The following is a 27371-nucleotide window of genomic DNA, read 5'->3' as shown; positions in this document are numbered from 1 at the left end:
CAGCCTCAGTGGGCTCTCCGATTCTTGCTTGTGAGATGTGAGCTCTTAGCTTCTGTTCCAGCCTCCAGCTGCCATGCCTTGGCTCCACCATCATGGATGCTAACCCTCTGAAATGCTTTCTCTTATAATTTGCGTTGGTCTTGGTGTTTTATCACGGCAACAGAAAAGAAAGCAATACAGCCATTTTCTAACAAGGGCCCGTTCTTCTACTCCATCCAGCAGGTAGCGTGCTCTATAGTTGTGTGACGGACACTTTTTGAAGAGTGCCTGAATACTGATTTCATGAGGGTGGAATTCTCTGTTCTTTCATCTAGAAGGCATTAGAAGATTATACGGGATTCTGTGTGATGTATTTAAAACTCCCAGATTTATTCATGAATGGAAGGCAAGCCAGAGGTGGGGAGATTTATCAGAAGTCTTGAATATGTAAATGTCTTGCTAAAAAGGTTGAACACAGAGGAGTACTGGGAAAAAGCAGTGTAGCAATAAACATAGTGTCCTCGAGATTTTTAGCTCATGTTTCTCTGGGATAGTATTTTGCTGTGTAGCATAGGTTGGCTAGAAATTTGCAACCTTCATTCTTCACCTCCTTGAAAGGCTGTGATCACTATTACTATGCATTACTATCCCTGTCACCAAGAATCTAATCTTCCAAGGATGAACTCTCCCCACAGGATGCTGTGTTATGTGAGTCTTCTCATGATGCTCCGGGGCCAGAGACTGTGACCTGAAATGAGTGCTAGGTTTTTTTGTTTTGTTTTGTTTTGTTCTGATACAAGATTTCTCAGTGTAGTCTTAGCTGTCCTGGACTCACTTTGTAGACCAGGCTGTCATTAAAATTCACAGAGATCTGCCTACCTCTGCCTCCCTAAGTGCTGGGCTTATAGGCAGGAAAAAGTGAGACTTTCAAGCTTGGCATGGTGGGGCACGCCTTTAATCGCAGCACTCAGGAGTCAGGGGCAGGCAGATCGCTGTGAGTTCGAGGCCAGCCTGGTCTACAAAGTGAGTCCAGGACAGCCAAGGGTACACAAAGAGACCCTGTCTCAAAAAAACAAAACAAAACAAAACAAAAAACAACCAAAAAGGTGAGACTTTCTGTTGGATTCTTGTTTGCTTGCTTGCCTGAGACAGGATCTTCTGTAGCCCAGGCTAGCTTCAAAATCACTATGTTGCTGAGGGTGACCATGAGTAATCCTCCTGGCTACTTGGATTACAGGTGTGCACCACCATGCCCAGTTCATATGGTGCCGAGGAGCAATACCAAGACTCTTGGCACTCAAGACAAGCACTCTAGTAAATGAGCTACATCCCAAGTTCCCGGGTGTGTTTTTGACTGGCAGTTATCCACCAAAGACAAACCTGGGCAAACCTAGTGCTATGCATATTGATTGTGTCAGCAAAGTTGAAGGCGATTGTGATCCCCTGCTCTAAAGGGAGGAGGGTGTAACACGGATGTGGACTCGACCTGTGAGAACTCGGGATCTAAAAACCGTATGTGTCTTTCTTAAGAATCAAAGAATTTTCATGCAACCAATGACATTTGGGGTTGTGTTTTCCCCGTTCATAGGTATCATTAAATTATGGTGGTTAAAAACTTGTGTGGTATTTAGGATGAGGCACGTCTGTTCTACAAGGGGGCTTCATGGAAGCCAGCGGGCATCTGACTTCCTGGTGCACTCAGAGTGTGTGGTAGAGGCAGGAGTTCCCTTCCCTCACACGCTCCTTCCAGCTTAAACTTCTACCTCTGGCATAATCATGCCTGACACGGTGTGATAAAGGTTTTCTCTGTCATCATTTAATCAAGCTAAACTCCTTCAGATGACTATTTAATTTTAGAAATTAATAGGGGTGCTTCTTGAATGAAAAATGCAAATGAGAGCTGGGAGGAGGAACACTGCATTCTTTTAATAAAATAGAGACAGAAATCATGAAAGCTATTTGAATCCACACAGAAGGATCGACATTTCACACTGCAGATAAAGGCGAGTTTATCTGCCTTGAGTAGGAAAAGACTGAGTATAAGGACTCGAATCTTCAAGATCATAGAGACTGGACATAACAGGAGAAGAAGAAACAAGCTACAGCTGAGGTCAATGGCAGTGTGAAAGTGTGAATGGAGGCTAAAAATATGGGCAAGTGACTACGAAATTGGTCTCTGTCTCCATCCCGGAAGTTCAATAAAGTGAATAGTTTCTAATCCAGTTATGATCTAAGGCAAGCTATCTACTATAAAGAGAAGGAAGATTTTGGGTTTGTTGTTTTTGTTTGTTTGTTTTTTCATAAAACAACTAACTGGAAGTAAGAGAGTCGGGGGCTGCTATGTCCCTCCATTTTGACCTGTTAGGGTACTGATGCAGAACTTACTACTTACACTATCTCACTGCTAAACACTTGAAGACCTGCAAGCAGAGGATGCAGGATACAGGGTCAACAGGAAGTCCTCGGACAAGGGACTGAGCAGTGGGTACCATCATCGTCTGAGCCTATGAGGATTTCTGATTCATGAAGGCTGAAGCCAAGAACCAGAGTTGTGAAATAGGATGAACTGAAAGAAACAATTCTTGGATACTAGCGAGAAGACCCTACCCAAGAAAAAGTAGCCCCGCGGGCCTTAGAAAATCAGAAATAGCCCAGCTTTTGTGTTAAACGGATAATTTAGAGGCTGGCTAGGGGGAAATCTAAGGTAGGACTGGGAAAAGAGAGTGAGGACAGTGCAGCCCTCTAAACTTTATGGGGAAATATAAACACAAAAGCAACATGCAATTTGTGCCAGAAGTGCAGAGAAATTCACAGGGAAATATGAACACTGTATGCCCCTGACTGACTCTAGTTTGGGTTTACAACACGAGACAGAGCTGCTGCAATCAAAGTGAACCGTAAGACCAACAAACAACAGGAAACATGGGCTTGTATTTATTTGCAAGTTCTGCGTCCATGGGAACAGTTGAACAGCCTTGGAAATCTGGGCTTTTTTCTCTCTCTCCCAACTTTAACCATTTGAAAATGAAGTCAGATGTAACTCTGCTCCCCCCCACCCCCCCGGAGTCCCTCACATCTTACCCCTTCCCTCAATGGCTGTTCTCCATTTTTCTTCCTTCCTGCTCTGTCCAGACCTCTCTCTCACTGTGGCCTGTTTCCTGACAAGGTTTAAGAATCCTGGTAATGCTGGGCAGGAGCCATAAGACACAGGGGCATAAGGAAACAGACACAGACCATTTCAGAATGGTGAGCCTTCCACCACAGGAGCTAAAGAAATGTGGTGATCTTGAGAAGCATTCTGAACAGAAAATTCTGGAAGCCTAGTGGAGGGACAGCAAGTGGCATGGAATCCTCAGTTCCAAGCTTTCTTTACCTCCTTGCTGCAGTAGTTTTTTTTTTTTTTAAATAAAATGAGTCTTGATTTTTTTACGACTTAAAAAGCTTCCTAGCTTCCTACTTATTTTGCCTTCCGACTCTGTGCTTGTGCCTTCAAACACCTCCACAACAGTTTTCTGCTCCTCAATAAGAAAAACGTGCTGTCATGGACATACTTGGCACACACGGAAACACTGTAGGCCATGCTGACATACTTCTTTGTTTTAGACAATCTCATGGACCTCCTGAGGTCTTCCTGCACACACGCTGCATGTGGATTTAGGTGCTTTCCCAACCTTCTTGCTAGACAGGTAAGCAACCCTATCACCAGGGGGCTCAGACAGTCGCTGGTATTAGAGGCTGCATAGCAGGAATGCCTGCAATGGTATTTCAGATGGTATTAACCATCCTGACTGCCTCTGAGCAGTATCCATGGAAGAGGGACAGGCTGTAGCATCTCTTTAATTCTCTTGCAGATAAGGCTGGTACTTTTGGAACAGGGCCCAGTGTTTAGCTAACACTGGATGGCAGCTGGCCACTTACCCCAAGCAGGGCTCCTCTAGGGGGTGGCAGTTACCCCAAGCAGAGCTCCTCTAGGGGGGTGGCAGTTACCCCAAACAGGGCTCCTCCAGGGGGGTGGCAGTTACCCCAAGCAGGGCTCCTCCAGGGGTGGCCTTTGCCTGCAGCTTCCTTCCTGTGGCTCTGCCCGATATGCCCTTCCTGTTTGGTTCCAGGCCATCCCCATCTTCCCCCTTCCTTCCAATGTCTGCTGCTTTCTCAGATGTACCCATGGGCTTTTGTTGCCTACACCCGCGCCCTTACCACGTACCACCGAGACACGCCTCCCAGGCAGCCTCACGTGAGATCAACTAGCCAAGAGCTGGCACATGCTTTCCATATGATTCTCTCTTTACACTTATAACAGAAATTACACAAACTTTATAAAACTAACAAAATGGACTTCACTGAGATATGCTTTCCCTTCCAGCATTCTTTCTCAATCTCTTTTTCCCTTCACATTTTCTCTCTCCTGATACTTTTCCCAGATGGTCTTGGCATCTTCACAGTGGCAAAATAGAATGAATCTTGGTTTCTCGTCTCTGGTAACATTAAAAAGAATGGATGGAGAGCTAAGCGAGAACTAGCAATGCGGAATCATTAGCTCTCTGTTCTGGTTTCAGGAGGTATGCCATCAATGATGGAGAAATCCAGGGAGAATGGGCACGGTTTAGCTTGAACGGATGAGGGATATGGGAATGGTGAGAAAGGCACACAGCCAACAAGGAGCAGTGTTGTCCTGATTTTGAAATTTGAGCCACGCTCAGTTTTCCAGGACAGTAAAATGACAATAAAGAGGAATGACAGCCACACTGCCTGGTATCCCAAAAGATAGCAAATGATTTCAGGAAAAATAAAATGAGTAAATAGTTGTGAAGAACAGGCTCCAGGTTTAGTTTTTGTTTTTTGTTTTTTCTCAAATAAATAAATAAATAAATAAATAAAATAAAACAAAAAAATAAGTATTCGGGCAGAGACAAATTCACTTTTTTTTCCTAAAGAGTTTTATTTCAAGTCTCTTTCACTACTCTTCCAAAAGGCACAGGCCAATAACAACTATATTAAAAAGATAGAAATGCAAGAGTTGAATATGCTTATAGTGATACAAGTTGTGTCTGTCTGTCTGTCTGTCTGTCTGTCCCTCTCTCTCTCTCACACACACACAAACACATACACACACATGTTGTACTCACCACCCTCCCCCACATAGAAATTTGCACATTACACATTTAATGAAAACATAGGTGCAGAACTGTGCTGCTGCCACAATGATAAAGATCCGTGTTCCGACATGAGTTATGGGATCAGGTGTTTGTAAAATCATGGGCGTGGTCCCAGGCGAGAGCAGGTGTTAATGCCCCAGGGCCACCACACCAATCCACATCACATCTTCAGAAACAAGCTAGAATTCAGCTAAAATTATTCTGGAAGCTGACCCTCTTATTTAATTTGCTCTACGAATGTAGTAAGCAGAGAGCTAGGTTTTATAGGATAGTGAAGAACTGTGTTATATATTACCGGAACTTCCTGTGGGTATTCCATAGTGCTCCTTTACGACACTTGGATTTTAAAGCCTACTTATATCCTTGTGAGAGACATTAGGAATGCAAGTCATTCGTCACATATTTAAGGACATACCACACACTGAGATGGCTGGTGTCAGTTTTCGATTGACGCATCTATAAGCACCTAGCAGAAGAACCTCTGAGGGTGTTTAAAGGATTATCTTATTTACATTAATAGATGTGAAAAGGCCTGCTCACTGTGGGCAGCATTATCTCCTAGGCTTGAAATCCTGGACTGAATGGAACGAGACACCACCTAAGTACCAGCGTGTCTACACTCGCAGTCTCGGCTTCCTTGTGGATACACTATGACTGACAGCTGTTAGCTCCTGCTGCTGTGACTTCTCCACAGTGATGGACTGTAACTCAGGGCTGAGAGCTAAAATAAGCCCTTCCTCCACTAAGCTTGTCAACGTAGTTCATCATAGCCACAGGTAAAAAAGCTAAGATATATACATAAGAAAATACCTATACATCACACTTATTGGGAAAAATCAAAATAAAATTTATATACACAAATATATAAACTCATAATAAGTTTAAGCTTGAAACCTCCAACATAGCTAGCATGTAAATGTATTTAACAAAAGGAATCAGTTGAAGAAATGAGAATATTATAAAACCAACAGACTATTAAAAACCTAAACTTAAAAGAAAACCCTCAAAGTATGCACAGATTTTGCTTTCTTATGTATTATAGACTAAAATGTCAACATAATGTATGCTTATTGGTATACATATAGAGAGTTACATAAGTTATATCTAATTTTTAGTTCAAAAATTACACTGAAAAATCTTAACTCCCCCTGTGCAATGGCCACACCAGCTTACATGTCCATGTGGCTGGGGACATGTGATGAGATACAGTCAACAGCTACTGAGAGAGGAAGAATCAGGTGTTTTTTTTCCTAGGGATGAGCCCTCTGGTAGGTCATCCACCTCTGAGCACATATACATAGGAGCAACAGTAAATGATCTTAAGTTGAATACATGAGAAGAAATCATGAAATTCAGAGAGAGTTGGGAGGAATACAGTAAGAATTGGAGGGGGGAGAAAGAGGTGAAAATAATATAAATAGAGTACTCATGCAGGAACTTCCCCAAAAGTAAAATTTTAAATTAAAAAAGGATATTTTTACAGGGGAAAATACCTAATTAATCCAATGTTTGCTATAGAACACTAATGACAAAAATAGCACCTAAAGAAGTTTTGAAACCACTGCGGTAGAAATCGTTAGTACTGTTATATACATGCTTTGAAATTTATAGCTCATCTAGAATTAATGAAATGTAAAACTGTGCAAGGCACGTGGCTATGTGAAAAAGAGAAAATGGACCCTGCATACATATATGGCCCAGTACAGTGACTGAGCACATGGACTCTGGAGATTAATTATTTGGGTTTAAATACTGACCTTGCCATTTTCTCCACTAAGGCAAACCTTCTCAGTGGCTTTGCACGTTGATGCCCTCACTTGTAAAATTAATGTCAGATCAGGACTTAGACCACTGTAAGGGTTGATGCAGTCATAAAGGAAGCGATGCTAAGCGCTCGGTACAAGGCGACATTTACTTAGAGCTTATACCAGCACATGGAGAGCAGCCTGATTTATGTTAAAATTGGAAAGTGATGATGACAGCAGAGTACTGACATACAGGAACAGATATGTAGGCACATGCACAGCAGAGGAACAGAGACACCTATACATTGTGATGCCCATGTGAAATTCAGAACTTCGAAGAGGATAATTCTTGTTTGGGTATTTGTATGATGGAATTTTAATTTTATGACTGAATGCTAAACACTTGCTATCTCCATTCATGCACTACCATGCCATGTAAAAAATAATATGATAGGCTATATCTACTGAGTAACTGATATGCAAAAATATTCATGCATAGGTAACATACAAAGAAACACAATAAAAAAGCAGCTCAGAAAAGTCAGCACTGTACAGTGGCATGACTGTGTTTATGAACAAAATGATAATTTTAGGATCTAAAGTGGTATGTTAGTACCACTTTACATATGTAAAAAGTGAGAACTGTTTGTCATGAACATGTCATGTATTCTTAGTCAAGAAAACTATTAAAGAGCAGCTGACGGTTAAAAAGCAAAGCTATTTTACTGTTTAAAACCAACGACGACAAAAACAAGGAGGATGGCCATGCCATCAACATCATCATGCAAACACCTTGCCTTCAAAATCTATATTGGGAAGACAGCCAAGTGCTACTGGCATATGAAATGAGTTAGAGAGAGTCAGACTTACCCACCGAACACCTGGAGTGCGGAGAATTTGGAAGCATCCAAATCATTGCCACTTACTATTCGAGCCTTAAAGGAATCACAAGAAAACAAAACAAACAAGTGTTAGCATAGCATAGCACAGCTACAAGAGGCAGACTGGGGGGCGGGGGTGGACACAGGCCGACTGCACTACACACGGAGCACCTACAGTGATGAAAGCTAAGCAGGGTCAGCTCCGAGTCAAAGCTGTGTTTTGTGAGGGGAGGTTTTGGAATTAGCTGCGTTTGAACGGAAGCACTGGCAATGCATTGCATTCCAAGTACTCTTTGCCCTTAAAACTTGGTAGGTTGCAGGGGAGACCATGAGTCAAGCCAGGAAGGTCGGGGGTTTAGGCAGACTTGACCACAGATGCTATGTTTGACCGTAGCAGACCCCTGGGTTGGCGAATAGAAGCTAAAGAAAGCGCAGCTGGCAAGAAGTAACCCCTTCATAAGTGCAACACACTGGGGGACACTCAAAGGACAAAGAATGAAAAGCTGGGAAGACATGCATTTTTCAACAACTCAGCGAGAAACCAAAACAAGGCTAAACAGGTCACAAACAAACAGGTACAAAAGACAAGATCCGTCGGGAGGGAAGAAAAGAAAAAGTACGATTGAAAACCTTTTCATCCATAGAGCTGCTATCTGGAAGAGAATTGGAGAAGAAGGGATAAATGTTAATGGAGCTTTCCAGAAACTATTGAACATACACATGAACAGACTCATTGGCACTAATAAAGACTACAAAGGAACCGTGTTGTCCAGGCTGAACCCCAAGGGGTATGAGGGATCACCGAGTCACTTGGTGTAAATAGCCAGAATTCTGACCGAATGCTTGAGAAGTCACCGGGGTGAATTCTAGATTTAGTAAAAGGAAATGTGTCCTACAAAGAAGGCAGTTGAAGAGTCAGAGGTCCCCGGGTCCAGCCGAGACTCTGTCACTCACTTACGTGCCTTGGGCTAGCTACCCAACTCCCTAGAATCTCAACTCAGTTCTGAATGAGGTTTAGCTGGGTTAGAACACAGGCTGAATAATCACAACACTGGTGAGAGAAATAAATACTAGCACAATTCAAGCTATATACTAGCAGTTACATTACCATATAATGACCACAGAGGTTAATTTTATCAAAGATTATTCATCTGAGGTTTCTCACACCATGAAACTTGTGCTAAATTAAGAAGAGTCCATCTTACAAATATCAAGACTGGTGTCTGCAAAGCTGACATGACCTCACAGCTAATATGTGGGAGAGGGAGGCTCAGATCCAGCACCCCTGGTCCTCCGTGGGGTGCTTTGGAAACTCAGAGTTCTGGGTGACTCACACAAAGCAACAAGGCTGGTGGGGTCCACAGCCTTCCAGCGCAACTTGGGATAGATCAGGCCCTTGTATATTTCGGTTCCATTGATCATGGGGCCAAGCAGATGGGTGAGCTCTCCTGGGAGTTTATCTAGTTGCTGTTTTCACAGCCCAGTCTGAATCTGACCATACCATAAGGATATGATCACCTGTGCCTTACACAGGAATATTGCTCTTAAATGTATGCACTTTTGCTTGTAGAATAAAGCTGGAGGGGCATCTCTACAGAAACTGGCATGGCACTAGAGTTAGGCTGACCGTGAGGTTCAGCTCTTTTCCTTTTTATACAGAAATGAGACTCAGTAAGACAATGTTCCCAAAGCCACACAGCTTAACAATCATCTTTTCTGATGATAGTCTGAAATATGTTCATTTTTGACTCATTAGGTATGGCTTGATTGCTATAAATAGCTTATGTATGTTTTAAAGTATCTCAGGGTTGTTTTCAAATGTAAGAGAAAATTAAATATTCTAGTAAGTAATAAAACATGAAGCTTATTTGTGTCATGAATATTTTTAGATACCACATAAAATATAGCAAATAAAATTGCATGTTAATTTAAGAGAATAGCATATCCTATCTGAACAAATTTTAATCCCACAGATGACTCAAAATCAAGGAATGACTAACATAACGTGACATGTCAATAGATCACACATTTATTAGTCAGAGAACTTTCATCAGAACTTTAATAGGCACTAAAGGTTATTTTCTAAAAGTGTCTACTTTTTAGAAATGACTTAAAATAGGATCGGACTGTGGCTTGCTAAAGTTTACTGCTGCTAAAATAATTTATTTATGATGGAAATACTAGGCCATCTCTATCAGCAAGCACAAAACAAAAGTCTCTGCTACCATTTTAGTTTTAGTTTATCTCTAGACGTTCTGGCCATTAGATATTGAAATATGCAAATAAATAACATTAATATTAGAAGTCAAGGTGCAAAAGTGCTATTATTTTTCAGGAATTATAATTTCATGGTCAGCAAACAGGACAGAATCACTAGGAAATTGCAAGCGTTAGTAAAGTAGCAAAGAAATCAGCTGTTCAGTAAATACATAAACAAAATAAAAAGTTATCATCTACTTAATAACAAAAAATAGATTGAAAGATCTGATTTAAACGTTTGATGGTTTGAATGATTAATCTATATTAGGTGTCCCCCATTGATATCTGTCTTTCATGTCAACCTTCCAGGTGAATGAGTCGCCTTCCAAGGTCATCGCCACTGTGCGTTTGTTACATCTGGTCCATTCACTGTTCTTTCAGTCACTCATTTCTTCATTCAACACATAATTACTATCTACGGAACCTTTTGGTGCTTTTAGATGCCTTTCTTATCTTTCTATTACATTATCCCCTGAAGCCTTCCTAAAATGCAGATGGGGTCGGTCTCCCCCACCCCCCATGTTTCACAACCCACCAGTGACACACAATGTCCCTGTGACAGTTTCATGCCAGGTTGCTGCAGTTTCCTAACTCCCCTGTCTTCCCCAAGCTAACCTCCGGACATAACGAAAGCACAAAAGTCCTATTCCACGCCCAGCCAGCCTTTAAAGCCTTTGCTGTGACATGCCTTTTCTCCTTCCTCAGGTCTCCACTGTGCCTCCTCATCCAGACAACAGAACGCATTCCGGCATTCCGCTCTTCCAAACCCGCCTGAGGTAAATTCCCTGCTCTGGAAACTTTTCATTCACCCAGGGTGAAATTGCAGTTATTTGTGAGCCTTCTGACATGGGTTCTGGGAACCAAACTCGGGTCCCTCTGTAAGAGCAACAAAGCTTTAAATGGCTGGGCTGCCTCTCCAGTCCCCATTTTTGACTTTTTAAAAGGGAAATTTGGCTGATCTATAAACATATTAAAATGCATAAAACCTGACACAATATGATACTGGTAAAATAATAAGTGAAAAGATGGGTAAGACATCAATGAGGTAATGTAAGCTAACGTGGAAGAATTGATGCCTGAGAAAGGTCTCATCTTTGTAAGAAGAATCGTGAACAGGTAACGGTGTTCAATACTATGTTATGTATCTATAATATCCATGTTATTCTCATGCATATTCCACAAAGTTCATTTGTATCACAGAATTAAATATAAAACAATTACAGGAAGAAAAATTAAATATAAAAGAAAATTAGATATTAAAAATTGAGATAAAGACAATTCACAAATTAAAATGCAACAATGGTAATTAAGTGTGAAAATTATCCAATTTATTTATTATTATCCAATCATGCATAATGATGACTACAAATTAACATGAAATGGAATAAAGATTAATTTTAATGACATTAAAATTAATTTCCAAGGGTATTGAGAATATCATCAGACAGTGGCATGCATAATTGCTGAGAGTGAACATCATAATACAATGATGATTAGCTTTTGGACAACCTGTTATGTTTGGACAGGATATTCCAGCTTGGGACATAAATGCTAAGAAATCATTGTTGTGGACGAACTCATCTGCTCAGATGCTTCTGTGAAGTTCTGAGCATACAGACCTTGGGATGTAGCTACCTGTGGAAGCTTGGTCATCGCAGGATGGTTAGTTAAGGCAGAAAAGAGTCCTAATCTTGCTCTTGTCAAAGAAAATCATGTGGGGACACACAGACACACAGACACACACACACACACACAGACACACACACAGATACACACACACACACAGACACACACACAGATACACACACACACACACACAGATACATACACACACACCAAGCATTATAAAAACAAGTGCAGAGTTATTCTGATGTATCTCAAGTAGCTACTAGAGCCTCTGAGAGGCAGAGGGTCCTCTGCTAGCATCTGCAGAGGATGCAGTTCCTGCAGGCAGCATCTTGACCAGAGGTGGCCAGCCTTCAGAGCTCGGGAGACAATCAGTGTTAGGGATTTTAGACCATTTCGTTTGTGATACTAAGGGATGATAGACCTTGGTAAATCATATGTTTTTAAATGCTAAAACATAATTATTATGTAGAGATGAAGTAGTTAACTATTAGAACAAATAATAGGGAAAACACACATGATGGAGTATCAAGGTATGGGCTGAAAATTATGTTCTATGACATAGATGAAAATATGACTATTAGTATCACTGCATTTAAATAGTATATAGCATGTAGGAAATGTTAATGGCATGTAAAACAAAACCAACAGATCAGTCATTTTTACATTAAAATTCTATGTAAAAATACTAAGTACATTGGGTGGATCTCTGTGAGTTCAAGGCCAGCCTGCAAAGTGAGTCCAGGACAGCCAAGGCTATAGAGGAAAAGCAAAACTAAACAAAACAAAAACAAACAAACAAAAAACAAAACAAAAATAACAAACGGAACTAAACCAAAACCCAAAAACCAACCAACGAACCAACAACAACAACAACAACAACAAAAAATCCTCAAAAAACCCTCAAAATACTAAGTACTATATTGAAGGAAGGGTCACACAGAGAGAGGCTTTGAAGAGACATCACCAGAAGCTTAACAATTGAATAGGATAGGATATTTTTTCTGTTATTTTGTACCTTTTATGCTGCATTAATTTGGTAATGATACTGCTGTAAACTATGAAGTAGCATAATATTCTACCCAAAAGAATGGAATGCGTGTTCTCCTTGACTGTATACAGGAGGTGTACACAGAAAATTATATGTTGGGCCACAAAACAAATATAGTACCTTTAAAGATTGAAGTCTTGACCATAATTCATAAAAATCATTAATCAGTGACAGGAAAGATTTTAGAGAGGTTTCAAAAAAAATGAAAACTAAATATTGCATTCCTGAGCAACTAGTAGGTCAGTGAATGAATCAGACAAGAAGTTTAAAAATATCTCAAGCCAAAGAAAAGTAGATACCATGCATAAATACACACAGGATGCAGAGAAAACGCTGAAAACATTTATAGGGATAAATGGCCATGTTAAGAAAAGAATGTCTGTGATGGTCTGATTTTATATTTTAAAGAATCACAAAGAAACTAACTTCATAGTTATCAGAAACAAATATTAATACTAAGAGATAGAGCAGGAAAGTGAATCAAAGATGAGAAAGATTTAAAAATAAATAAAACTAAGAGCTGTATTTTTGAAAATTTGAACAAAATAGACAAAACAGAAGCACATATTATAACATAAGAGCAAAAAATGAAGAAAACAAAGAGCTATGAGCCTTCACAATAACACAACAGCTCTCTAACAACAGGTCACAAGACATCTGTATGGATAAAATACACGATATACATGATATTTTAGTTAAAGTGATTATAGAAATGCCAGTAAGATTTAATAAAACGTAGACAAACATTTTAATGAAATTATAATGGCAAAGCAATATGAACAAGAGATCAGCCAAGAGGGAGATTTATGAAAAGGAACCACACAGAAACTTAGAAACAAAGTATGTGCACATGTATGTGGTGTGTGTGTGTGTGTGTGTGTGTGTGTGTGTGTGTGTGTGTGTGTGTGTGCAGTACCTACAGAGGCCAGAAGAGAGTAGTGAATCCCCTGAGGCTGGAGTTACACTCGGTTCCCAGCTGCCATGAGGGTGCTGGGAACTGGACCTGGCTCTTCTGAAGGGCAACAGGTGCTATTAACATCCCAGCCATTTCTATAATTCCAACCCACTTTATTTTTTGAGTCAGGATCTCTCGCTGAATGTGAAGCTTATCAATTTGGTTAGACTGGCTGGCTAGTGAGCCCCACCAGTCCTCCCTCCCCTGTCTCCCCACTGTTAGGATTAGAGTTGCGTGTTATCACTCTGAGCATCTCTGTGGGTGTTGGGGAACCAAACTTAGGTCCCCAAGTGTGGGTGGCAAACCTATTTTCCCACTGAGGAACCTTCCCACTCTACCATTAAATTATTAATCATTTGATTAGGAAAAGTAACAGGAAAAAATGTACTCACAAAAAAATACAGCTAGTAATATTATACCTAGACTAAAAACTCACTGAAAAAGTGAAGGATATTACACAGTAAAAGCATCAGACGTTTTTGATAGCAGCTAAAGTAATGTATTTATGTATTGACGTGTTATTTTATAGGCTAGGAATCTCAGTATTGCAATAAAAATCTCTTAAACTTAATATTCAAAACAAGAGAGTGGCAATCCATAGTATATTTTCGGACTTTCATAGAGACACTTTAAATTACAAAAAAGAAAAAGAAGAAGAAGAAGAAGAAGCAGAAGAAGAAGAAGAAGAAGAAGAAGAAGAAGAAGAAGAAGAAGAAGAAGAAGCAGAAGAAGAAGCAGAAGAAGAAGAAGAAGAAGAAGAAGAAGAAGAAGAAGAAGAAGAAGAAGAAGAAGAAGAAGAAGAAGAACGCTACTGCTTTTATCAAATAGTGAGGGATTAAAAAGTCAGAATAATTGGAACAGTAGAGCATTGTCACTGAGAGGTTTGGGAATAAACAGAACAGAACTGAGCCGGATCCCAAGCCTCCTACACGCTGCTTACCACACACAGGGTTAGCAGCGCACAGCACTGGAGAACATGCACGCAATGAGGCTGTGACCATTTCTTCATACGGAAAGGACTGAAATTTTGATTTAATTCCCAAGGCATGCACATGACAACATTTGTGGTGCATAAATTGTAAACATGAATAAATATTTTCTAAAAAGTGTGTGTGTGCATATGCATGTGTTTGTGTGCGCGCACATTTGTATGTGCACACGTGTGTGCATGCACATAGGTGTAGCGCCCAGAGATGGAAATCAGGCATGTCCTTCGATTGTTCTCAATCATATTTTAAGCCAGGGACCCTCACTGAGCCCAAAGCTTACTGTCTAAGTAGGTTTGCCGGCCAGAGAACACCAGCAATCCTCCTGTTTCTGCCTCCCCAGTGCTGGGATTGCAGATGCATGCCAACATGCCTGGCACGTTCAGCATGCTCTGAAAATCTGGTCTTAGAGCCTCATGTTTGCAGGGAAAGCATTTTACCCACTAGCCACCTCCCCAGCTTCAGAACTTTTAAATCTTATTAAAAATAAAGATTATATGCATATAAATATATATGAAACAATGAGGTACGAAATTCAGATAAAACAGGAAAAGAGGAAAGCTTAAGTGGAAAGGATGAAAAACCCACCACATCAGATGTGAGATATTTGTACAGCAAAAACAACCGAGCAGAGCACGGCACAGCCCCTGCAACCAACGGAAGGTGGGGACGCTGATAAGGGGTGAGCGAGCAAAGCCACAGACAAGCGAGAGGATTTCAGAAGCAGCTCCCTTGAGAAAAGATACACAGACTCCTCAGCTGTGACGAGTCTTCCAGTCAACATAACTCATGTTCTCTCATAATCTCCAAAATAAAAACAATTCAGTATCCCAGATGACAGTGCTGCCATGGTGGCCATGTCCAGGAAGTGCTGTAGGCAGTAGAAAGCAATACAAAACTCTGGAGGATAAAACAGCAGTGTCTGGCAAGAGTAAGAGCTGCCACCCTTTAGGCCAACAATTCTGTCTCCAGGTGTGTACCACAAAGAAACTCATGTGCGCTTCTGTCAGGTTGCATGTAGAATGTGCTCCGGGGCTTGGCGAGATGGCTTAGCAGTTACTGGCTGCTAGTTCTGAGGACCAGACTTTACTTCCAAGAACCCACAGCGAACAGCTTGTATCTGCCTGTAACTCTAGATCCAAGGGACCCCCATGCTTAATTTTGGCCTTTCCAGGCACTGCACCCATGTACACACACACACACACACACACACACACACACACACACACACACACACACACGTGTGTGTGTGTGTACATTAATGAAAATTAAAAAAATAAATCTTCAGAAAGATTTTTACTACATGTCATTGCAAGAATATAAGATCTGTCACTTTAATGTGACATGGATGAATCTCCCTATCTTCTGCTTTAAGGAATATGGCCAAATTTGACTGATAGACCCAAATGTCAACAGCCGCCAGAGACACAGCTGTCGGCGGGAAAGTGACTTACAGGATTAATGATATAATATTACTCAGATGAACAGTTTAGGATCGCATGTCTCGACTCCTAGAGCATTCATGAGCAGTGAAACTCTGACAGCCGAGCCAGGGTGACACATGCCTAGCCTGTGACGCATGTGTAGCCCTGTTAGAGATTGTACCTGGTAACAAAGGGCCTGGGTCTAGTGAGCCGAGTAAGCAGACTGCAGATCTATGGGCAGCACTGTCTTCTAATTGGAGCTGTGTATAAAGGGAAGTTGCACCTGCCCCAGAGTCTGGCTCTAGGGCTCACTGTCTGCCCTCAACACTGGCATGGCCTGGGAAGGAAGGAACAGATCGGGGGATGGTACTCGTTTTCAGTGTTTGCACAGCCATGTGTGTGTTGGGCTGAGCTGCCTATAGTGGGGTGAGGGGACTCTGGGGAGGCATGGCTGCGTGGTGGGGATAAGGAGGGGTTCCTGCTGAGCAGATGCTTAAGGACCTTCTAGACTATACTACTGGTCTGGGAGAGGTAACTTTTATAGGATTCAAGCCCTTTTAGTACTCAAAGTATACACACACATACACACACACACACACACACATACGTGCATACACACATTGCATACACACATACATTACTATAACTTGCTTTCAAAACTGCATATGCCTTGAGATTAGTCGTGGTCTACAGTCAGTCGCAGCTTGCCTGTGAGTACTTTCTGAAGGTTTTCCCTGGACCTAACTACCTTCTAATACCCATTTATTTACCTACCCACAGGCACATGTTTTACCCATTTGGTTGCAATTTTCCCTAAAAGACTGCTAAAACATACAAAATTACCTCCTTTTATCTCTTCTCTGTGCAGTAAGCACAGAGCTTGGGACATAGCAAACACAATAAAAAAACCTATGGCTGCCTGGGCATGGTGGTGCACACCTGTACTGCCAGCTCTCAGGGAGGCAGAGGCAGGCCGATCCCAGTGAGTTGGAAGACAGCCTGGTGAGTTCAGGACAGCCAAGGCTATGCAGAGAAACCCTGTCTCGAAAGGAGGAGCAGGGGGAGGAGGGGGAGGAGGGGGAGGAGGGGAAGGAGGAGAGGGAGGAGGAGGAGGGAAAGTAGGAGAGGAGAGGAGTCCGTGACAGAAGTTGTCCCTACTCTCCATATTGTGGGACCCACAGGGAGACTGTGCTGCCTGTCTACTACATCTGAGCAGAGGGTCTAGGTCCTCACCCTGCATGGTACGTGGTTGCTGCATCAGTTTCTGTAGCTCCCCATCCACCTGGATTTTTTGGCTCTGTTGGTCTCCTTGTGGAGCTACTGACCTCTCCCTCTTTTCTTCAACTCTTCCAAAAGACTCCCTGTGCTCCACCCTGGTGTTTGGCTGTGTGTCTCAGCATCTGCTTGAATCGCTTGCTGGTGGAGTCTTTCAGAGGACATCTATGGTAGGCTCCCTTCCTGTTCCTTCTCTTCAACTGCTTCCAGTGTCTCTTGTATTTGCCCTTCTGAATGAGCATTAAGCATCCTCCCTAGGGTCCTCCTTGTTACTTAGTTTCTTTAGGTCTGTGTATTGTTGTGTGGTTATCCTTATTATTTGGCTAATACATTTAACTCATTTACTGTTTGTAGAATTCTCAGAACTGTGGGAAGCTGTAATAGAAGATCTGTGGGGTTAATAATTTACGTCATTCATCCCTCTTAACCATACAAACTATCTATCTATCTATCTATCTATCTATCTATCTATCTATCTATCATCTATTTATGTATGTATCTATGTATATATATCATCTATTTATGTATGTATCTATCACTTATAATCTATCATCTATGTATATATGTTGATGATAGACAATAGATAGATATATAGATGATACATAGACAGATAGATGTCTCATCTAAAGGGAGTAGCCACCACCCCAAATAACTGCTGATTATGTATGGTAGAGCTTATTATAGTTTTAAAGAGAAAGAGAAATTTGAATTGCTAAACAAAACTCTGCTTTTTAAAATATTCTACTAGCAAAACAGTTATTTTTATCTGTTGTTTGAGAACCCATACGTCTCGTTTGATTTGTACTTTAATAGTATGTTAATAAAGTGAATACTTAACATTAAAAAAACATACGAACAGGATGATGTGCCTCTCAGTATCCAGACAGAAATGAGACAATATGTTTGATTTGTCAACAGGACAGTTCTGGTGTTGATTCAGAGGATGGAGAAAGTAGAATTTGCTTTTTCAAAAATGTTAGTATTGCACCTTAGGCTGGTGAGGAGAACAGAACTCACCATGAATGGGCAAGGATGACAATTGGGCTGCTTAACCTCAGCTGCCATCTTCTAAATGGGCAGTTATCATTGGAGAAATGGACTGCGTGTATGAAGCCTCAAAAGCCATCACTTAGGTCTGCACTGGGAGGAGGAAGGACCAAGGTCCACATCCTTTCTGCCTTGGCCATCTTTTGATTTTGTGTGTGTGTGTGTGTGTGTGTGTGTGTGTGTGTGTGTGTGTGTGTGTGTGTGTATACATGCACACTTCTGTTCAAGCAGTGGGGACACTAAGGGAGGGATTTTATTGGACCCCTTAGCTGGTGAGGAAGAAAAACCAGAAAACTTTTATTCCTACTGCTTGTTCTGGCTTGATGGTCTGGAAAACTAATAACCATTAATTGTTACAAAAGGCACCACAGCTGGAGCAATAACGCCCACAGAGCACACGATACATTTTTCTTATGGAGCGGAACCCTCTTTTTAATCAATTTGAAAGCGACTACCAGAAAAGCATTGTTTTTTTCTCCTACAATATTTCCCTGACAAGTGTTCTCAACAAAGACAGAAATCTCACTTCTAGGTTTATGCACTGAAGACAGAACTCGATTTTATATTCATGTCCCATTCCACCCCAGGAATTCCATCACATTATTTTTCCAGGCTCTTCCTGGTACAGCATCTTTGGAAACTGTTTGTTCTCCAAAGTATTTCTTAGGCGAGGCAAGAAACTGTCTATCAAATATGCATGTAACCATACCTCAGATAGTAATTTGTTTTCTAACATCTTTTAAAGTGCATTTATTTGTTTGGTGAGGGGGCAGCACATAGTACATGCATACAGGTGAGGGGGCAGCACACAGTACATGCATACAGGTGAGGGGGCAGCACATAGTACATGCATACAGGTGAGGGGCAGCACATAGTACATGCATACAGGTGAGGGGGCAGCACACAGTACATGCATACAGGTGAGGGGGCAGCACACAGTACATGCATACAGGTGAGGGGGCAGCACATAGTACATGCATACAGGTGAGGGGGCAGCACATAGTACATGCATACAGGTGAGGGGCAGCACATAGTACATGCATACAGGTGAGGGGGCAGCACATAGTACATGCATACAGGTGAGGGGGCAGCACATAGTACATGCATACAGGTGAGGGGGCAGCACATAGTACATACATACAGGTGAGGGGGCAGCACACAGTACATGCATACAGGTGAGGGGGCAGCACACAGTACATGCATACAGGTGAGGGGGCAGCACATAGTACATGCATACAGGTGAGGGGGCAGCACATAGTACATGCATACAGGTGAGGGGCAGCACATAGTACATGCATACAGGTGAGAGGGCAGCACACAGTACATGCATACAGGCGAGGGGGCAGCACACAGTACATGCATACAGGTGAGGGGGCAGCACACAGCACATGCATACAGGTGAGGGGGCAGCACACAGTACATGCATACAGGTGAGAGGGCAGCACATAGTACATGCATACAGGTGAGGGGGCAGCACATAGTACATGCATACAGGTGAGGGGGCAGCACATAGTACATGCATACAAGTGAGGGGGCAGCACATAGTACATGCATACAGGTGAGGGGGCAGCACATAGTACATGCATACAGGTGAGGGGGCAGCACATAGTACATGCATACAGGTGAGGGGGCAGCACATAGTACATGCATACAGGTGAGGGGGCAGCACATAGTACATGCATACAGGTGAGGGGGTGACATGGAATCTGTTTTCCTCTTTCACCAGGACAGTCCTGAGGGTAGGACCCAGGTCATCAGGCCTGACACCATGATGGCCACCCTGAAGATGACATTTTAATCCCTCTTCTTCATTTAGAGCCGGGCGTGGTGGCGCATGCCTTTAATCCCAGCACTCGGGAGCCAGAGGCAGGCGGATCGATGTGAGTTCAAGGCCAGCCTGGTCTACAAAGCGAGTCCAGGACAGCCAAGGCTACACAGAGAAACCCTGTCTCGAAAAACCAAAAAAAAAAAAAAAAAAAAAAAAGAAAAAAAAGAAAGTCTATTCTAGGGGGTGAGATCCACAAGCACTGGCCCCCATCCCACAGGTCGCAGCTCACCTTTGTTCTTAGTCATTTCTCTTCTCTGTCAGGCACTGTTAGCCTGGTGTGGTGGCACAGAGCTTTAATCCAAGCACAGAGGCAGGTGGATCGCTGCGAGTTTGAGGCCAGCCTGGTCTACAAAGTGAGTCCAGGACAACCAAGATAACATAGAGAGACCCTGTCTGGAAAAACTAATTAAAAAAAACTTCACTGTACATGTAGTTTATAAGGAGAATTTTTTTTTTCAGGATGAAGAAAGTACTAAAAAAAACCCCACTTTGGGGGTCTAGGAAAATGACTCAGTCGGTAAAGTGTTAGCCACCCAAACATAGGACCTGAGTCTAGATCCCCACTGCCCATCTGCTGGAGCAGCAGAGACGGGGGCTCCCTGACACTCTCTCTCGGAAGCCAGTCCAGATGAGGTGGTGAGTGTCGGGTCAACTTCTAACCCCATATCCATGTACGCACATGTGTTGGGATACCCACGTATGCTTATGAACCTATACATCTATGAAGATACACGCATACACGCCACACATACAAATAGGTATGTGATGTGTGTGGCTCAGTGTTATGTGTGTGAGAGAGATTTGTAAAAAGCTCAGCTATGGTTACAGAGCAGTTGCACTGCGTGACTTACTTTTATTTTCATAAAACATGAGCTGGAGACTAAGACCACTACAGATAAAGCCATCGGTGACTCAAAGAAACACCTGTCTATGCAAGGAGGTGGCCAGGGATGGAGAAAGTGATGGGGGGTAGATCTTCCCTGTCGATGGGTATGCAAGACATCACCCCACAGCAGGTGAAAGGGAGTGGAAGCGTGTGTCCAGATTCCAGTTTTTTTTTTTTTACTTCATTCACTCTGTCAGAAACTACTACCCTGTTGGGTGTGGTGGTGCACACCTTGAATGCAAGCACCCAGGAGGCAAAGGCAGGGGTATCTCTGTGTGTGTTTGAGGTCAGCCTCATCTACATATTGAGTTCGTCACCAGGGCTTCCTACAGAGACCTTGTCTTAGAAAAGAGAAGAGAAGCAACTCTGTGCTGAGGCTGTCCAAAGAAATCGCCCTCGCAGGGAACAGGCACAGAGGATGCCTTCTCTGCCTCAGAGTTGCAAGTGCTTCTGTTTGAGGAGCAGCCTGAGTCTGTGGCCATCCCAATAGCGAGGAATTCAGCTGGCTCTTTAGTCCCCTTCTCCTGTCTTCCAAACAACGTAATAAGGGTGGAGTAAGTAAGCCATACGGCAGAAGAAGGCAAGCCACTTATCCCTAACTGGCCCTACAGAGAAATCTGTACGCTACGGCTTTTAAAAGTCAAAGGATCGTTCTGTGATTTGAGGCTAGAAATTCAAACCTACTACAACACCATCATTTTTTAAGGCAATTATTGTATTGCTATGGCCTGTGAATTGCTATTTAGTAAAATACATGTATTTCAGAGAGAATATCAGTACCATGCCATTATCTCCAAATGCTTGCTAGTGTTCCACAAAGAAAACAGACATTTCTCCCAAACAAAATAAAAGCTGGTTAATCTTTATATTTTTTTTCTTACTTTAAAACCTTTCTGTTTCCTTTTCTCCCCATTTTATAGACCATGGACTCAAGGTCACAGGATTTTTCCTCCTCCTAAGTATAGTTTTGGTTTTTTATGCACCTCAGTCTCCAAGTCACATAAGCCATTTCCATTTTGCCTCAGCTAAGATCAGTTTTGGGAACATTTAGAACAAATGGCTAGAGTCTAAATCCTCTCAAAATCTAACTCTAGCCTTTCAGTGGGAATTTTCATTCTAAAGGGTGTTTCTCTTGATTTCGTCCTAGGATGGAAATAAATGGAGCAGGAAAGACAATCTCATTCATTCTTATTCTCCTTAAGTAGATAACAAAACCATCCCAAGGTAAACGGGAGGATGCTGTTCATACCAAAGCTGGCCTCCCTCAGTCTGCCTGCACCATCATCTATCACACTGATTCCCCTTGAACTAGTAGCTGAGACTCATTCTGAGGGGAAACTGCAGCGCCAAAGCCAGTCGAGTGCCTACTCTCGCTGGCTCCTGAGGTTGCACCATACATTTTAAAGCCTGTGTCATTTGCTGTATCTCCTGCCGGCTCCAGTTCCTTAAAGGATGAGAAGATAGCTGCCATATTTCTTTTACACACTACATTCCAATTCGGGCTTGGCAAACATTTGCGTCTATTGGCAACACAGGAAGATAATTCAAGTATGTGCAAAAGCCAGCTAAAGTTCCTGTTTAGAGCAGTAGACATGGCTGTGTGACTGAAGACATTCACACTAAAAATATTAGTCTTAAATGTTAAAGACTTTTCGATTTTTGTTCCTCTCTAAATTACTCGGGATTAAACCTAGGGTCTTACACAGGAGAAGGCAGCATTTAGGCACTGAGCTATATCCCTTGTTAGAGCCTTCTCCATCCCTTCTGGTCCTTATTTTTCAGCTGTGTTCTATTGGTGGATTACTATATAAAGGATAGGTACACTTATAATATGCACTAAGACTAAAATAAAGAATACTATTGAAAGTATTAAGGGGCTGACTCAGTGGGTGAGAGCACATACTGATCTTTCAAGAGAACCTAAATGCAGCTTTCCAGAGCCCATGGTGGACAGCTTACACCTTATTACAGCCCCATATCCAGGGTGTCTTGACAGCCTCTTCCTGGATCCTGCAAGTCACATGTTCATACATATATTTGTATAATAATGATCCTTATAAAGAATATTAGTCATAATTTTCTTTTAATAACAATAAAGTTGGGTTTTCTCAATAAAGCATTTGCCATTTTTCTAATATTGCCTAAATACTTAATCCCAGGATGGGCAAATAATGCTTACTGCATATTAACTGTGAAAGAAACCAGTCTGTAAAATTTATATTTTCTGGAAGTCAGTTTCACATTAAAACAGCCATAGTTACACAGAGCAGGAAGGCACACAAGAAAAGAGATTCCCATCCTAGCTACTGGTTTTTGAATTGGATTTTAGTCTGAAAATGAAGAAACAAAGCACATGTGCTGTTTTGCCTGGCCGAATGCATTGCCGACACTCTTCTTTGGTTCTATTACCGTTGTCCAACATAGCCAGCCTTAACCTACTGTCTGACTTACTGTTTGGGCCAGTCTAAACTCTGGTGTTCTGGGATCTGAGAAATGACTTTGAGGAGTAAGGAGTGAAGAAAGGAATGGGTGAGGAAAGCGATCTGATGAGGAAGATGCTACAAATGGCGCAAGAAGCACAGAGTAAAGCTAATGTAGGTGAGGAAAGAGGTGAGACTACATCCCAGTGAGACCAGAGGACACCGACAGAGTAGAGAGAACTATGAAACGATGCCCCCACAGCCTCTGTCCCACACAAGCGCAGCGCAAGGCACTCTAGGCAAACTCACATCTCCATCACTTTGAAAAGCCAGCTGAAGATATTCTTTCTTGATATGATTTATTTTTAAAAATTGAAAGAGGTAAGTGGTCACAGGGGACATCTTGAATTCTTGCTTTTATATTTATCCTCTTCAAGATGACTTGAGAATCAGTAATAATCTATTTCCATAAGAAAAATTCATGTACTCTGATGAGGCCAAATGCCAGAACCCTCTACATAGTATTATTCCCTGCATCTATACACAGGAGCCCCAGAGTTCTGGTAACTCTTCCCTAGTCTTCAATAAGGTGGACACGGCCAATAGGAGCAACAGTGGATCTTAAATCCAGGTGATGAGGCAGGGTCTCTAGGAAGACTGTCTCACAGGGGCTCATTATAGTACCAGCTCTGAGGACGGTTCTGGCACATGTGGCATGGCAACCACCATCCTCCAGCCTCCAAAATGAAAGGAACTAGCAAGCCGTTGAGCCCTCGCTGTCTGAAATACTGTAAGTTGATCCCTCTTCCTCCTCTGCTAGCTTTGCTGACCATGTCAGTGCTTGGCTCCCACCCACTTCAGGCAAAAGCCATGAAACTATTCCAGCTGTTTCCTTCATTTTGTTTGTTTGCTTTTTTTTATACAATTATCCTATTTGTTTCTCTAAGTGGTCTGGTCAAAAACCCCTCTCTTCACTTCAACACTAACAGTCACAGCCTCCACCCTGGTCAAAAACCCCTCACTTCAACACTAACAGTCACAGCCTCCACCCGTTGCCTCTACCACTGCCAGGAAATGTGGTTTGAGTGGAAAATATTGGACATTTGAACATTTGGTTCCCAGTTGGGGAGGTTTAGGTGGCACAGAATGGTTGTACAAAGTATGTCACCTGCGTGGCCTTCAGCAGTTAAATCCTATGCCACTCTCTGTCTCCTTCCCTCCCTCCCTCCCTCCCTCCCTCCCTCCCTCTCTCCCTCCCTCCCTCCTCCCACTCTCCTTCCCTCTGTGATCTCAAAATGGGAGGTCACAGCTTCATCGTCCTGTTCTAACCACCATGCCTCTCACTTGCTGCCATCCGGTACTCACCAGTATGGACTCTAACCCTCTGAACCATAAGCTCCAATAAACACGTCTATAACTTCTCTTGGTCATGGTGTTTCATCAGAGCAGCATAAATGTAGCTATTAATACAACCTATTATTGTGCTTGACTCACCAGGGCTTCAGATGCACCATGAAAATTCTGTTTAAGTGCAGTGAACTAGATATATATTTTTCTCTGTTTTGTGATATCAGTAATATACTAAAAGATTAAAATATTTTTTAAAACCCTCAAAATGAAGGGCACAATAGGAGAAAGCCAATGATGGGGAGTTAGTGCAAAAAATAAAATTAATTCATATTACAGACACCTTGACAATGGGTCTCCATGCTGGGTACCAGGGCAAGTGCTATGAACACAGGAAAAGAGAAGGAAAGCAATTGCAAGATCACCCATTTAAACATGTTATCTGGACTTCCATGTGCCATTTTCCTCATTATGGTTAAGCTGTTCCAGCCTCAGGGAAGAGCCCCAACATATATTCTCATGAAGAATTGAACTTGGGATAGTATGGATGCAAAACTTCAGAGAAAACATAGAAAACGAGATAAAAAGCAGTAAAGTGAAATCCTGTGTATGAATAGTTGACTTACCAGTCCCCTTGCCCACTCTGCCTTAGAACTACATGGCAGGTGTGGTATAAGGTGGAAGAATGGCGCTTTTCTTCAAGACACAGAAAAGAGGATGAGAGACAAGACAGCCTGATGAATACTTAGACAGACAGACAGACAGACACGTACGCACACATGCACTCATGCACATGCATGCATATGCACTCACACATGCACCCCAATTTAGGCTTGCCTCAACTCCCAATCCACCAGTTATTAACTTCATCAAATACCCAGAGTTTCTAATAATCTTCCCAGTGCCTCAGGCTTATATATGAACAAGAGACAGTGATTGCCAAGCAGCGGGAACCCAGAGCCAAGGCGGCAGGTGAACGTAACCAAACCGTAGAAGGATCTGTCAAAAGGGAGCAGTCACAAAGTGGAATGAAAGTGAATTATAACTGTAACTCATTACGGATTAGAAATTCCATCACCGCAGGAACATAGATGAGATGCTACAAAACGAATCATAAATGAGAAATAACTCCAGGATATTAAATTTTAGAAGCTGATATAAAGCTATAAAGTATTGAAAGACAGGAATCAGAAAATTGCTCCCAAGTAAAACAACATCTAAAATAAACAAATAAAAACATGGGAAATGAAAAATAGGAAGCTGGAGGTCAATTCTCAAAAGCCAACCTCAAGTTTTTAGAAATGCAGGAAAGAGCAGAGAAATGTGTAGAGAAAAAAATTACCTAAGAACTTTCAAGAAAAATTATTGTTGATATCTAACATATAAGCTATTAGGATAAGCTTTCACCTGTCTTCACACCCTCAACAAAAACAACACGTTTGGTCTTAAGTTCATTTCCAGAAAGTTATCAGAGATCAAGATGTATCAACTATAAATATTCTCCAAGAAAGGGGCTGTGGAGATGGCTCAGTGCTAAACTGCATGCCACGCAAGCTGGGGACCTGAGTTGCGATCCCTAGCACTGCATAAAAGGTAGGCAAGGCATCAGGTGTCTGGAATTCTAGAGCTGGGAGAGTGGAGGCAGATGTAGCCATGAAGTTCACCAGGTGAATGGGCCTTGCCAAATTAGTGGGTTCCAGTTTCAGTGAAATGCTCATTTTCAAAGAAGATGGTGAGCTACCATTGAGGGTAGACACCTGACATTGGCGTCTGGCCTCTATGTTCATACATATGTGCACATACACTGCAGGAGCACATGCATCCATCAATACACACATGTAAATATAAATACATTCATTAAAAAACACAAAAAGACACCCTCTGAAGTGGAAAAGACATTAAAAAGTGACTCTCTGAAAGGTTTGTTCTGAAGGCTACTAACCTCCAGGAGACAAAGCCAACAGACAGGACCTAGGGAACCATAGAGGGACAGTGAAGGTCTGAACAGTTTCCAGGTAGTGACAGGAAGAGAAATGATATGGGGACAGCGAGTGTCCAGAGCAATGACCTCTGGGTAACATGAGCGGTGTGCAGACTCCAAGGACTCTGCAGTGATACCTTAAAGTTCTACGTGCTTGGAAAATAATGAGAGTGTTCTGAGAAGTCTAATGGTCCATGTAGGAAATAATTATCAGAGGCATGAAAATTAAGTAAGGGAAGGAGCAAGGCAATCAATAACGCCAGGAAAACAAACGTCCCCAAGTAAGGACATTTGCTGGAAGGACTCAGTTGGGCTTGCTATAAACATCCAGCTATGTGCATATCCACAGTAGGCATAAATTAACCAGGAACTAATCCAGTATAAAAGTGAAATGTGGAATAGTGGTATGCTTGAATGGAGGCAGAAGATGTTGAAGAGTAAAAATTAACATACAGGGCTGATGGTTGGGGACAGGTGTCCACTATTGGGAACCTGATGACCTGAGTTCAAGCCTCAGGACATACA

General features: G+C 42.1%; 1 protein-coding gene across 1 annotated transcript in view; it reads right to left on the bottom strand.

The window, feature by feature from the left end:
* UNC13C (unc-13 homolog C) overlaps positions 1-27371 on the bottom strand; it is a 435075-nt gene that overhangs the window by 318344 nt on the left and 89360 nt on the right. Inside the window, exons 3-4 of the mRNA XM_084752876.1 lie at positions 8392-8414; positions 7751-7815 (exon numbers count right to left, since the gene is read on the bottom strand). Coding sequence (XP_084609002.1) covers positions 7751-7815; positions 8392-8414 — 88 coding nt within the window. The remainder of the gene's footprint in view (positions 1-7750; positions 7816-8391; positions 8415-27371) is intronic.

This window comes from Acomys minous, assembly GCF_964271855.1.
Source record: "Acomys minous genome assembly, chromosome: 13".
Taxonomy (NCBI): Eukaryota; Metazoa; Chordata; class Mammalia; order Rodentia; family Muridae; genus Acomys; species Acomys minous.
The sequence above is the reverse complement of the archived record's forward strand: the minus strand, read 5'-3'. Positions and strand labels throughout refer to the sequence as shown.